Raw genomic sequence first — 15,071 nt, 5'->3', positions numbered from 1 at the left:
TTAATCGGGGTACATAATAATAAGGAAAAGCCAAACACTTACAATGAAAGTAAAGTTCTTCATCGCCTTCTTGGTCAGCTTTACTATAACCACAGTGCCTGGAAAAAAGCAAATTTGTGAATCTCAATGATCTTACTTTATATATTTAATATACCTTAGTTACTTAACAACATACTTGTTACAGCTATAAACTAAATACAAAAACTTCCTGCCCACAGTTATAAACCCAGTTAGTAATAATACAGCAATTCACATGATTTAAAAAATGCACAGAAACAATGTCTTTGTGTGACACAATGCAAAAGAAACATTTTTTGGTGAATATGGATTTATCAATGAGTGAATATTTACTTATTACATTTTATGAAAATAAAAACAGATGCTAAATGGTTTCCACAAACTTTCATTTTAATAACTAAAAGAGTAAATCTTTCTCCGTTATCTTCTATATTTATTATGGAAACCTAACTCTGAAAATAATCAAAAAAATTCACCCAATAGAAATTACAGTACTCATTTCCCTTAAACTAGAAGCAGTGTTCAAACTGATATTGTATTTTTGTCTTGGGAGAATGAATATTTATTGATCTCTAAAATTTAATATCAAAGAATGTTTGCATTTACTATGTAAAATTCTAATATACTAAATCAATAAGTAATAGGCTGACATAATTCTGAAAAGTCAACATATTTTATGATAGAAATTAGAACAAATTTATATTCTACCTTCTTCCAATGATGAAGCCAAAGACCATGAACACCAAAATGATGGTCCCTGCCACAGCAACCACGGCAATGATAATAACTGGATTCTGTTCACTGGAGACGGCTGTTGCTGTAAACAGAGAAAACAGGCTTAGAACCACTTGATATCATGCAAGAACTTGAGAGGTTAAATAAAATAAGAGATATCTATTCTATTTATTCACTTCTAATTTCAAATAAATGCATTATATTGTAACTAATGTTAACATTTTTTTTTTTTTTTTTTTGAGACAGAGTCTCACTTTGTTGCCTAGGCTAGAGTGAGTGCCATGGCGTCAGCCTAGCTCACAGCAACCTCAAACTCCTGGGCTCAAGCGATCCTTCTGTCTCAGCCTCCCAAGTAGCTGGGACTACAGGCATGAGCCACCATGCCCGGCTAATTTTTTCTATATATATTAGTTGGCCAATTAGTTTCTTTCTATTTATAGTAGAGACGGGGTCTCACTCTTGCTCAGGCTGGTTTCAAACTCCCGACCTCAAGCAATCCACCCGCCTCGGCCTCCCAGAGAGCTAGGATTACAGGCGTGAGCCACCGCGCCCGGCCTAACATTTATTTTAAATAAAAGTTTATATCTGCATTTTAAAAAAGTGGTAAGGACAATGCTTTCATTATTTTTATTTATCAGCTATCAAATAAACCTATAAATGCCTTATTGAATGACTATACCCCTGGTTAGTTGCTGGAAGCTTAGTTATGAATCAAGAGGTAGACACATTTGATCTGCAAGTGCTATTAAATCCCCATTTGTTCCTCAACAAGGCATTTGATCCCTCTGTGTCTGTTTTTTTTTCCTGGTATATAAAATAGGAACCAAAATACATACCCCATGCATTTTTTAAGGCACCTTAATGTACACTGACTGCTTTATCTCTCATATCACCAATTTATATAAAAAGCATCATGTAATCATAGCAAAACTTCATGAATTTGTAGTCCACTATAATTCAGGAAAAAAGATGAGCTAAATTACTTGTATTTATTCTTATAAAGTATCCGGTAAACGCATTTGAAAGTTTAAGATTACAGAGCAGCTAGCCTATTTATGAAAGACCAAACTTTCTGCAAGTACTTTTAAAGAAAACTTTATCATTATCTAATTATAGATACTTTCCACTGTACAATACTAAATGATTCTTCTATGTTCATTAAAGCAAGCCCAGCTAGATCTTTCTGAAAGTCTCTTTGGGAACAAGTATATGTTTGCATGTTCTTTAAAACAGGCTCTGATTTAGATATTTCAAAATGACATGAACTTATCACTTTCATTTTTCTGAATTAGTCATATTTTCCCCAGAGTATATTTTTAGCACTAGTATAGACTTCATAAAATCATCAGACACACAAAACAATGAAATATATATTCTAATAAATAATCCAGTGGCAAATATCATATAATATATAATGTCAAACTAATATAATTTGCTTACTCTCAATCAACAGCTGTAATCTTTAATTTAAGCAGGATGGAAAAATAACACTCCTTCTTGTTGGTGGCAAGGGACTGGGTCTCTAGAGCAGTAAATCATATGTAGGCAGAATATATCTAGCTACAATAGACAGCATAAAGCTTTTTTGGATTGGCCTTTCTTTAGTTTATCTATGTCTGTCTCCTTTTGACAACTTATCTCTTAATTTTGCACATCAATGCTAAGAAGAGATAGCTCCTGTATTGAAAAACGGTAAAAATAGCTCTGGTTTATGGATGGTTTCTGAACAAAGATATTATACACACTCCCTAATTTACCACCTGGTGATTTGCTCCCTGAGGGAACCAAACAAAGGTTAAAATAAAAAAAAAAAAAAAAAAACAGAAGTAGAAGAAAACAACTTTCAAGCTTTAATTTATGCATTATAGCCTATTATCATACAACAGAGAAAAGATGGCTTCAAGCATTTTTGTTTGGTCTAGGTTTTTTTTTTTTTTTTCTCTTTACCTGGCTTTTTCTATAAATTAAGAGAGGAAAAAGAATGGAGTAGCTCTATTCATGAGGAAGGAAAAAAATTATACACATATGTGTAGAAATTCTTTCCATTCAATCAACATGTCCCATGGGTCTAATTCTTTGCTTGTCTTAGGCTCAGTTCTTCCCTTACCTTTAGAAACAGAACTCCAGAGAGAACACTAAACTCAGGTGGATGTTGAAACAGAATTTGTGAATGTTTATTTATACATTTTTATATATAGTAATGGTCACACTTTAAACTTTCCATAGGTAACATTATGATTAATATTTTCATTTATTTTTATGGATAATACATTTTAAAAGTAATTTGTAATGGCTGTATTCAGAATACCATGGTTTAAAATTGTAAAAACACCAGATCTGACTTTACATAGAAGGGGATTTTAGGATGTATTTAATATGTGCAATGGAATAGACTGTTAGTTAAACATTTTTAAGTTGATATTTTCATGTTTTTATCCAAACTAAAATTACATAACAATAGAAGTCATTATATTATATGATATTATTGTGTGCTATTGTTACATAATTTTAAAAATTATTATGGTACATAATGTTGTATATCTTTATGGAGTACATGGATGTTTTGATACAGTCACACAATGTGAATTAATCAAATCAGGGTAATTCCATCACCTCAAGCATTTAACATTTCTTTGTATTGGGAACATTGCAATTCTGCTATTTTAGTTATTTTAAAGTATACCCTGACTTCCTGTTGATTATAGTCACTTAACTGTGCTATAAAATATTGTAAGCTTCTGTTTTCAAACAATGCTCAAGTGACTTCTCCTCAGTGGCATCTTCCCTCTTGCCCTGCTTTCTACACAGTGAGTCACTGCTGATAACACTGGGTCATGTCCTCCTCCAGGTCTTAACTGTGTGGCCAGAATCTGTGTACCTGTCTCTCTTTCACTGAATTTTCAATAGGGAGCATCAACTGTGCCATGTGTCTCTGTGCATCCCTAATTCTTAGCACTGTCCCTCGTGCTAACTCCATGATTGTCAATGGGTAGCTTGGGAATCCATGAGGGTCCTCAAGAGCTTTTCAGGAAATCTGCAAGGTCAAAATTATTTTCATATAATAGGAAGATGTTATTTGCCTTTTTCACTCTCATTTGTTCACAAGTACTCAGTTAAGTTTTCCAGAAGGTATATGACATGTGATAATGTCTCATTCCTCTCATCGCTAATGAAACGTGTGTGTGTGCTTGTGTTTTTAAAGGTTCTGTTTTAATTTCTAATGTGTTGAATATCCATAGATATAACACACATAAACAAAATTTGTGGTGGATCCTCAGCATTTTTTAATAGTAAAAGTGTTTCTGAGATGAAAATGTTTGAGAATGGCTGTGCTAAACAATAAGAGCTGATACTTGAGACTTTTCCTGCTAGGAACTATCCTTGGCAGCTTGTGTATATTAACTTATTTAATCCTCCAAATATGCTGTGAGTTGGCTACTGCTATCCTAGCAATTAGGGTACAGAGAACTAGCTCATTCAAAGTCCTACAAATGGACATGGCAGAGCTGAGATTGGAAACCAGGCATCTGTCTATAACACTGCTTGATACTTATAATATATTCTATGTCAATGAATGTGAGAGATTCATTGATTGCTTATGGACTTAGTGCCCTCTATGTGCTAAAACCCATACTAGATATTGGCAAGACAAATAGCAAGAGACGGAGATATGAATCCTACATCAACTTTACACGCCAGTGAGAGAGAATATTCCAATGATAAAAATCACCAAGTTCTTCTAATGCAAAAATCCATTTTTAACATTCATTTCATGTGATTATTCAGGCCCCACTACTTCAACTAATTTCTGTGAGTCTTGGTTACTTCTTTGTTAAATAATGAAGCACTCAATAAATAATAGTTTGACCCAATAGTCTCAATTTACAAAGTCAGGAAAAGGCATAAATTCATTTCGAAAATTTTGAACTGTAAATGTGTTTAAATGATATGGAATGTTTGGGTAAATGTTAGATAACTAATTGACATTTCTAATTTAAGTTTAAACTAATCATTATAATATGAAAAAAACATAAATTGAAGTACCTTACTATATTTAAAATCTCAAGGTGATATCATGACATAAGTCTGAGTGGAAAACCATAACAGCACATTTTAACACTAACCACTCAAATGTTTAAATGTTGAAATCTCAACTGAAAATACTTTAATGTTTTTGGGGCCACTAAATTTAGATACTCTCATTGTTGGTCTTACATACTCCATTTAAAAATGATAATCATGAATTATAATGGCACCAATTCATCACACCAACTTATGTGACAAATTTTTAAATTGATGCAAATATGTTTACAATTCTATGTAAATGTTTTGTATTTCAAATTGATTTCCACATACTTTTTAAATTTGTGGCTATGAGAGTTATGGATTTATTTTAAACTGTTACAAAATATTTTGGAAGAAGAACACTGTTAGCAAACTTAACAATCATTAGTTAATGCAAAGTATATTTATCAATTTAATCCACCTTTTACAGATCTATAAAAATCTTTCTCTGAAGTCAAAATATTTTTTATCAAAATTTATGATCTGATTTTTTTAATTGAGGAAAGAAAATCATGTAACATTTTTTCAACTTGCTTTTGTTTAGAATTTTGGAGGAATGCTGGATTGGCAAGAAGAAGTAACAGCTGGGGGAAGCTTGAGTCTGAGCAGTAACACCAGGAGGAATCAAAAACTGCAAAAGACAGAAACACACACTGAGACCTCAGCCCAGCTAAAGAGCCACCAGCAGGGCACTCAACGTGTTCTGAAATTGCAGTCTGACAGTAAACTGGGGCATGTATCCCAACATATTTCTGTTTATTTGTTTATACATACATGCATGTTTACTATACAATCTTATGTTTCATTAGAAAATGTAAGCAAAATTATAAAAGGGCTTCAATAATATTGTTATGTTCTATTTTTAGTCTGAATAGTGGGATATTCATTTAATTATCTCCTTTATAGTTCATATATATTTTAAATATATCTTTAGTAGGTTTGAAATATCTCATAGCAAAAATGAAAGGAGAAATGGAAAACATAAAAAGAAATATAATTTCTAAGATCTTCTTCCTGAACTCCAATTTTTGAAATCATTGCTACAGGGCAAGTAGCTTAAATTAACACAGGTTCTTAGATACCATCTTTCTCTTGTCCACCCTGGTGTACATTCTTGCCTCATTTGGAGTTTTCTGGTGACAGAGAAACTTTGATGGACACAATTAGAGTGAGAACATTTTGAGGGCTACAAAAATATCTTGCGTCAACCTATAAAATGGATGAGTCCTGCTTCTAACTTCACCTTTTTTAAAAAAAAATCCAATCTGTGTAAAAGAGACTAATTTAAATCACAAGGTATAAAGTTACTAAACCTACAGCAAATGTTAAATTGATATTATGAACAACTTTTACAAAGTACATATATATGCATATATATTTACCTGTATATGGAAAAAAACATCTTGCTGCAAATCATCACCCTTGATATTGAAAATAAATATATGCTAGTGTTAGGGAGTAAGAATCCAAACCAAAGGTATAATTACCTTCAAACATTTTACCTGTAGCTTCCTCTAGTGTAGCAACATCAAGTCTAGGACTGTAATTTCCATAACCAGCAGCGGTAAAAGCTCGAATCTGGAAAACATACACTGTTCCTGGTTTCAGATTATTAATGGAGGCTGAAGTGGACTTGGTTTTTACTGTTGAGTATGTCCGTTCCCTTTGATCCTAGAAACGATATTTACAGGAAATATTTAATTGTGATTGAAACCAGATAATCCGACAGCCAATTCTTGCAATTTATTTCAGTTTTCTGCATTATTTTTGTAGAAGCTACATTGTAGGTTGTGGAATATTATAGAGTTGTTCCTAAGTTAATATAGAATATAAATGTGAAATACATGCCTTTGTTCTATAAACTTCAAGGAAAAATAATTTTGTTAAGACATTTATTATGTTTTGAGTTTTTGCTTTTTAGGACAGGGGCATAGTGGCAAGAAATATTTAGCCATAATATAATCAAATGTCCTACTGGTCAAACACAAGTGCACCTGTAAAATCTATGGTTCAGTAGAGGTGCTCTTGTCTTAATTTTTTTCCTGAATATTATTCAGCAAGCAAAAAGCCATATGCTAAAAATTAAGAAAGTTATTAAATCAAGAAATTCAGCTTATACCATCACCACACTGACATATTAATTATTTTCAATAAAAACTACATTTCTCACAGACTAAAACCACTTTTGCAATGTAGTATTTGATGAAGTATTTCAAAATTAAAATTATCAATATAAGCATTACAATCATATTACATGATTTATGGCTGGATACTATTTTAAACATCATTTAGTTCAATTTCCTCATCGGATGTAAAAACTGAGGTGTACAGAGTTATCAAAATAATAAAGTTGTGTTTTTATTATCAAGTTTTTAATCCTATAAGCAACAAACACATTTTATGTACATATATATGACAAGTATAAGAATTAAAGAAATATAAAAATCAAGCATATAAAAAAACTGTACCAAAGTAATATATAAATGAATAAAAATTTAAATCTTCATTAATGTGACTCTTATAGACTATTTATGAATGACACTTATAAAATTATATTTCATAATATACAATTTTAGATCTCATTTGTTCTATAATAAATACCTGCGGTTCAACTTGATAAGACATAACATTATTCTTTGAAATCTGAAATTGTCATTCTGGTTGTTTAATTTGGTATCACAGTGATATTTGCAAAAGTGTAAATAAATATATACTTAAACTCAATTTAGTGAAACTGATCTTTGTTTTAATTATAATCATGTATAAAAATGATAGTTGGTATTATATATATTTATCTCAAAAATAAAACTAGGCATAACTCAGATGTCACAATGATATATAGATCACATTCTTGGACATATTACAATACAATGTAATATGATACTATTATGTCTTCTAATGATTGCCTAGGATGCATATTTTGCAAATCTAGATACATTCTATTTCTGTCAGGCAAAATAATAATTATTTGAACAGATTTATTCGAAAATAAGGATTTGCAAAATATTTCGGATTTGTATTGTGAGAAAATTTACTATCACCACCTAACTTATATTTTTTAAAAATGTTTTATTGCTTTTGAAATTTGATATAATTTCATCAGGGACCTAATAACTGTTATGGAAAAACAAATATAACAAAAAGAGCATTAAAAACAATGATTCCATCTGAAATACATTTGGTGGGGTAAGAGATAAAGCATATAAAATTGAAACTTTGACCATGAAGTTATAAATGTATAATGTAAATAATAAGCAAAATATTTTAAATTTAAAAACTAACCTTATTTAAAACTGTTTTTCTCTTCTAAAAGTTTCCCTTATCAATGGCACTATATACATTTAAAATCATTCAATCAAATCAACTCCACACCAAATTTTTCCAAAGCTTTAGGCCTCTATTTTGTAATTCTATCAAAAACGGTTAAATGGCTATGTATATTACAGCTTCAACTAACTCAATTAAGTCATAATAGTAATACTTATAAAATTACTATTTCTGTTAGGACTAGTAATAGTTTTCATGTTTCAAACCTTGAACCAGGTGTTTCTGTGAGGTTGAGCTTGGGATCATAAATTGTGTATAGGATATATATTGTATATAAGTATTATATATACATATATTTCTCTTTCCAAATGAGAGAAAAATAAATATACTCATATACTCAGATATATCACTACTTGCTAAAGTTTAGCTGTTATAAGGAGATTAAAAAGGTAGCACTTGTTTTTTCAGTCATACTATTTTTCTTGGAGGGAGGGGAGTAAAGAAATTGTAGACATGATAAATATAACATATATGAAGTAAATTTCAGGAAGACTTTGAATGACTGAAATAACCTCATCTGATTCATAAGTTTGGAAAATATTACATTTTTATTATGTAAAACATTCTTATTATTTTATATTAGCAAATAATTTGAGGAAATCATCATTATCACTGAAACCATACAAATTGAATAAATCATTAATGGCCCAGACACATTAAAAGAAACATTTGCAAAAATTCATTTGGCTGTGTGATTTCTGTGGCACTAAAACATCCCACATTTAATTATTATGATATCAAAAACTGAATAAATACATACACTACAAATGGAATATTTTCATTTGTGTAACACAGAAACTTAACACACAGAAATCACAATGAAAATGATGAACCAGAAATTCAGGCAGATGATTATTAAAAGTGGCTAAAATTAACCACTAAGTTTGAAGTAGCTCCAAATAGTTGGCTTAACGACCAACTTTAGTCTACAATACGGTAGGATGACATGAGACACAACGCACATTTCTGTACATTTCACTTGCTCTTAGCACTTACTTTCTCGTAATACTTGATTTCATATTCTGTGATGACTCCATTGGGATGCTCTGGTTCCTGCCAGGAAAGCTCGACACTCCGCTGCAGCACTCTCTCCTTCATTACTCCGCTCACTTGCGAGGGAGCTGTTTGGACAAGATGTGTCAATAAACAAAGAGAAAATTCACTGGATGCCTCAAATCAAATGTCACAACTGATCAGTCCCATGCTGTGCCAGTTTCATTAAGGTAAAAGAAAGCACCTTTTCATAGCTCACAATTCAGAAACTAATGAATATTCAAACAGGACCTTATTACTGTTCATAAACCTTAATAGAAATTTAAATTAAAGTGCAAACAGGAGAAGATAGCATTGTTCAAGTTAGTGAAAAATGGAAATGATGGGGCTGAGAATGACAATTAAGCAAATGAATGCTAATTAGGGCTAGAAAATATGATTTCAGATTAATCTCCAGTGATAAACTAAGTCCAAATATTTATTTCACATGCAAAAGCAATACACATTTTAAAAGAAAAAGAAGAAATAACTTAATATTATGAAAGAAAAAGTAAACAAAATAGCTACTTTAATCTTCAATTAAAGGGTCATACTTTTTGAAATGTTTTCATATTTTACTTTGTGCTGCTGTGTGTGAGATTGTGTGTGTGTGTGTGTGTATGTGTGTGTATGTGTATTCCCAAAGAATTCCAAGTAACCTTGGAAAAAACTGTTATACTTTACCAGGTCAAGATTTGAGAAAATTCCATAGCTGCTTCTACTTAATACATGTGGATGAATACACATACATACACACACAGACTCTTGCACATGTAATTTATACCTACGTAACCTAGGCTTCAAGCTTTGAAAGGAGCAATTCCAAGCGACAATCTTGCTTTCTCTTTCTATATAGATAATAATATGCTTAGAGTTCTTTCATTCTAATTAGCGACATATACTCTTTTTGGTAGCTAAGTCTGTGGAATGTAGCAAACTAATTTGCTCTGTCTAATTTGCTCAGTGATGATTAACTAGTTGTCTACTCTGTCTAAATGAGTAGCTGCTCTGGCTTGGCTGAATTTCAGTGGGGTCATTATGTTCCATGTATCATGCTCTATCTCATTTTGTAAAATATTTTCAGGCTGTTAATTTAATTTTCAGATGTCTGAAATTGTTAATAATCCTGCTGACAGAAAAGCAATTATATGGGACCAAAGCCGTTTAAGCAACCTTCCAATGTTTATCCCTTTGGCTTTATTTTGTTTCTTCTACTTCTTAATATTTTCTTGTATCAATGTTTGGAAAACACATTTTTCACTTCTTTCTAGCTTGGCGATTTTGAAGGAAGGACATGGAAGATGCATGACTCCTATTTCCTCCCAGATTAGTAACAAAAGCATAACTAGAGCAGATTAAGTGGGACAGCTTTCCCTTGAAGGGTATGCAGCCAAAGTACTCAACAAACTGTGTTTACAAGCTAAATGCATTTCTGATATATTTTCAATGAAGCTGCTTTCTAATAAAAACATATTATTTTTATTTCAATTTTTTAAACCTGAATATATGCAGTCAAAAACTTGTCTCTAAAGTGATATGTCTCCCCACCCATAGCATGCTCAGCACATATCAGCAGAGTGTAAATTCAAGAGGCTGCTTCTTTAGGCTGTTGCGTTGGGACACATAAATCCCAACTAATTGTGAGGTGAGATTCTACTTAACAAATAACCTCTAAGAGTATAACTTAAGGAAATCATTAAAAATTGTATTTTAACTTTAATTAGTAAAATAAAATAGAATGCAACACAGGCAAGAATACTGCACGAGTCAATACACTGAGTTATCTAATAGGGCTGCTGGTCTCCGATCAGGGTTTACAATTTATGTGTGCCATTTAAAAATAGGTTAGCAGGAAATAGGTTAAAGAGTTAGTCTGTGTAATCTCTAGGTCTCTTTCAAATAACACACATAGTTTAATGTGATTTTCAGTGTAAGTAAAACTATAAGACATTTTTCTTGGTTTCTATTTCTAATAGTATAGTGAAAGAGGCAGGAGACACTGAATTCTTCAAGTTATGGAAGAAACTTGGGGTATAAATCTACCTCTTTTAGTTTCTGATACATTAAAGGAAGATCTAAATATAAAACAAAATGATTTCTGCAAGATACAAACTAAAATTATATTCATTATTTCATCTTAGAAAAGAAATTTTACCAATAAAATTATAGTAATTAGAGATTGGGGAAAAGAAAGGCACCCTAAAACACATTTGAAATAAATAATATTTTGAAACTCATATCACAGTGCTAACAGTGTAGTATACTACAATGTATTTTCCCTCTTTTGCACAAGGAGTCATGTCTGTAAGTGACTATACTTTTGATTTCTTGTATATTTCTTTTTTTTTAATTCCTTGCTGATTCTACATCAAGTCATACATTTTAAGAGGGTCAGAAATGGAAGTACTAGCTCATGGCCCTTGAGAATGGATAAACCACAGGATAGGAAAAATCTCTCTCTGTTTTATTCCTTCAAATACATCATTTGGTAAAATAAAATGGATTAAATTTTCTCTTGAGTTTCAGTATCTTAGGCATAAAGAATATCACAGGATACACAGCTTATAAACAAAAACATCTCTAATCTAGTCAGATACTAACAAAGGTCCATTATTTGCAGATAAAGTTATACATTGAAGTAAAACTGAAGTGGTATAAGGTATGCTAATCTTAAAACACAGTGATTTCTATGGTTAATATATAATACTTGACCTAAATTAACAACATCATAACAATTTCACTAAGAATGCCCTTACTTTTACACCAAAATATTCCATTAACTATAATCTAAATTCATTTCTCAAAAGGAAATGTACATAACTAAATCATATGCATATTTAAGAAACAATTAGGTGTCATGACTCTTAAATTATAATTTTCATAATTATAAAAATGAAATTAAATATATTGTAATTGGAATTGATGTGAAGTTAATAAATAGTAACCAATACTAATAAAGTTCCTGAATTGAAAAATGTAGGAAAACAGATACTATATATAGAGAAGTTTTTTGATATGAATTTTTAGTAGGGTTTCTAACAATGATTAAGTCATTCACTTAAGTTTCTAGAAATATTTAAATATAAAAATTTATTTCAACTGAAGAAACAGATGGAACTTTTGTTGCCCATAAGGATCTTCAAGATTTATGAGGGACACAAGACACAACAAATAAATAAAATATAAAAAAGAGTAAGCCATGGAGCACATTATTAATGGCAATGACAGATGATATTAGGAAATTAAAAAAATGGTTTCCAGAGTTCAAAGTGGTAAATCTCAACAGCATAAAAAAAAAGTTGATAAAGTTGATGAAAAAAGAAAGCAAAAGTCTAATGAAAGGAAAAAAAAAGTAAATGTGTGAAGTGGGTTTGTTAGTATGATGTTTTGAATTGAAAAATAATCAGTAACAAGAATAGTAGGTTTATATACTGACCTGAACCAATCAACATTTTAAGGATTTTGAGCTTCAAGCACGCATACGTGATCTTTGATTTTAATAAATTTTCAATTAAAATCCAATTACAAAAGATACTTAAATTACAGGATGGGATACATTCATAAGGACTACATTCCACCCACCCCCCCCAAACATATTAAGTTTACTTATATGTAAGGGCAAATTTCTTAGCATAAAATAGAAAAAAAGACAATTTTATTTTATTTTTTTTGGCTTAAAACAACATAAATTTATTATCTCTAAGTTTCTAAAGGCCGAAAAAAGGACAATTTTAAAATACAGCATAGCAGGCAGAATGGTCCCACAAAGATGTCCAGAGCCTAATCTATGAACTTGTGAATATGTAAATGACATGGCAAAAGCAACATTGCAAATGTTTAAACTTATAGACCTATTTAAAATAAAGAGATTATTCTGAATTTTTCCTAGTGGACCCAATCTAATAGCACGAGTCCTTAAAAGTACACAGAGGTGCTGCAGAAGTCAGAGGAATGTGAATCATGATAGGGAATAAACCTGCCATTGCTGGTGGGGAGGGGGCAAGGAAAACATGAGAAGACATAGAAGCAGCCTTTAGGATTAGATTGGCCTTGGCTGACAGGCATGGAGATGGAGACTTCAGTTTTACAAGAGCAAAGGAACCAAGTCCTGCCAGAAACAGGAATGAGCTTGGAAATGGATCTTCCCCAGAGCCTTCAAATAAGAGCCCAGACCAGCTAACAACTTGGTTTTCAGCCTTCTGAGGCCATCAGCAGAGGATCCAGCGGAGCCTTGCTGTGCCCAGACTTGTGTTCCATAGAACTGTAAGATAATAAATGAGTGTTGTTTTTAATTGCTAAGTGTTTATGGTAGATTGTTTTGGCAGCAATAGAAAACTAAGACACACAGTAAAGACAAAAGTATACCTATTGAAATTTTTATGATGTCTAAGAAAAAAGGTTAGTGAAAGCATGGTTAAACAATGTGACATGTCAAATTTTATGCTGAAATGGCATGGAATCAGAGAATATTGATCTTGAGACTAAAACATAATGTTTTACAGGAAAAAATCGCTGTTATACATTTGGGAGGAACATACTTTCGTGGTAGAACTTTTATGAAGCTAATGAATTTGATTTTGGATTAGAAAGTAATTCATTTATACAGTCATCATTTTTCCTACACTTAAAAATTCTGACAGAATTTCAACAAAGAAAGAGGATGGAAAAATATATATACATATATATATATATTTCAATAATACAGTGAGTTAAGATGGATCAACAAGATCATCTTACATATATATATATTTCAATAATACAATGAGGTAAGATGGATCAACAAGACGAAATAACCTTTCATCATCCATATCAAGTTGTTAGGTATATTGACATTTGTTAGATTTCCATTAGGTAAATGAAAAAAGTAAAAATGAAGATATCTTTAGAATAAAGTTAAAGGAAAACTAAATAGTAATAAAATAATAATCTTTTACTGACCACTTTTGTTGGTATACATTATCAGCATTGAATTTATTTTTACTAATTCTTTGAAATGACAAATATATGTGTTATTAGGAATTGTGTATTTTACAATACACAACTTTTGGCTTTCTTACTGTTCCCCACGGGTGTTTCATTTTTGTTCTGCAGGACAAACATATAAATTTATTTCAATAACAAAAGTATACATAGTGTAGTGTATCATGTGACATAGCAATTCTATTTCTAGGTATGTAGATATATGTATAAAAATGCTAACACAAAATTGTACTAAATTTGAATTTCCTGGCTTTGAAAAAAAAAGGTCAGTAATAATAGTATCAACAATAAGTATACAATTTTAGCTAAAAAGAAAAGGCACAGGGACTAAGGGAAATTGAGTCTGTAGCAATTATGAGCAATCCATTTGTAATAGATGTCTGTCAAATTATCTTTGGTTGGAGAGAAGGATGATACGTGGCTAAAAAAAAGTTTCAGTCTAGAACAAGTAGTCGAAAAAATCAGTAAGAAATGAACGATTTTTTTCAAAATTAAATTATGTTATTTCCATTACTGCCTACTTAACATACCAATTAAGATGGTAATGTTTTAAAAAATGTAAAATACATAATATAATAAGCTAAATGACAATAAATATTTAAATAAATTCAAAGAACAGTTACTAAAAAGACAACTTGAATAAGTGATAAGATCTTAAAATTCTGTGAAAAAATCAATTTTATGTTGAACTAACAAAGCAGGAAAATGAAGTAGATAAGGGCCCCATTCAAGAATATATATGAGTTATGTCAATATATAACATATTTTCAGTAAGGTAATAAAATACATAACAGAAACAACAAAAGTCACTACTTCACTATTTGATCAACTAATAGCAGTCCTGTTCTTTAAATAATACAATCATTTTAGATGATTGTAAAAATGATCTAATGATACATCATTCTGAGAATAAA

General features: G+C 30.9%; 1 protein-coding gene across 5 annotated transcripts in view; it reads right to left on the bottom strand.

Moving 5' to 3' along the window:
• The window catches only part of EPHA7 (EPH receptor A7), a 177,962-nt gene that overhangs the window by 25,309 nt on the left and 137,582 nt on the right, over positions 1-15,071 (bottom strand). For 3 of the 5 annotated variants that reach the window (XM_012750910.3, XM_012750911.3, XM_012750915.3), the window contains exons 6-9: positions 9,142-9,266; positions 6,306-6,489; positions 727-835; positions 43-98 (exon numbers count right to left, since the gene is read on the bottom strand). In XM_012750910.3, the coding sequence (XP_012606364.1) occupies positions 43-98; positions 727-835; positions 6,306-6,489; positions 9,142-9,266 (474 nt within the window). The remainder of the gene's footprint in view (positions 1-42; positions 99-726; positions 836-6,305; positions 6,490-9,141; positions 9,267-15,071) is intronic. The other 2 variants (XM_076003108.1, XM_012750912.2) reach the window with 1 other exon arrangement.

The sequence above is a fragment of the Microcebus murinus genome, chromosome 5 (genome assembly GCF_040939455.1).
Source record: "Microcebus murinus isolate Inina chromosome 5, M.murinus_Inina_mat1.0, whole genome shotgun sequence".
NCBI lineage: Eukaryota > Metazoa > Chordata > Mammalia > Primates > Cheirogaleidae > Microcebus > Microcebus murinus.
This window is presented reverse-complemented; position numbering and strand designations above follow the sequence as displayed.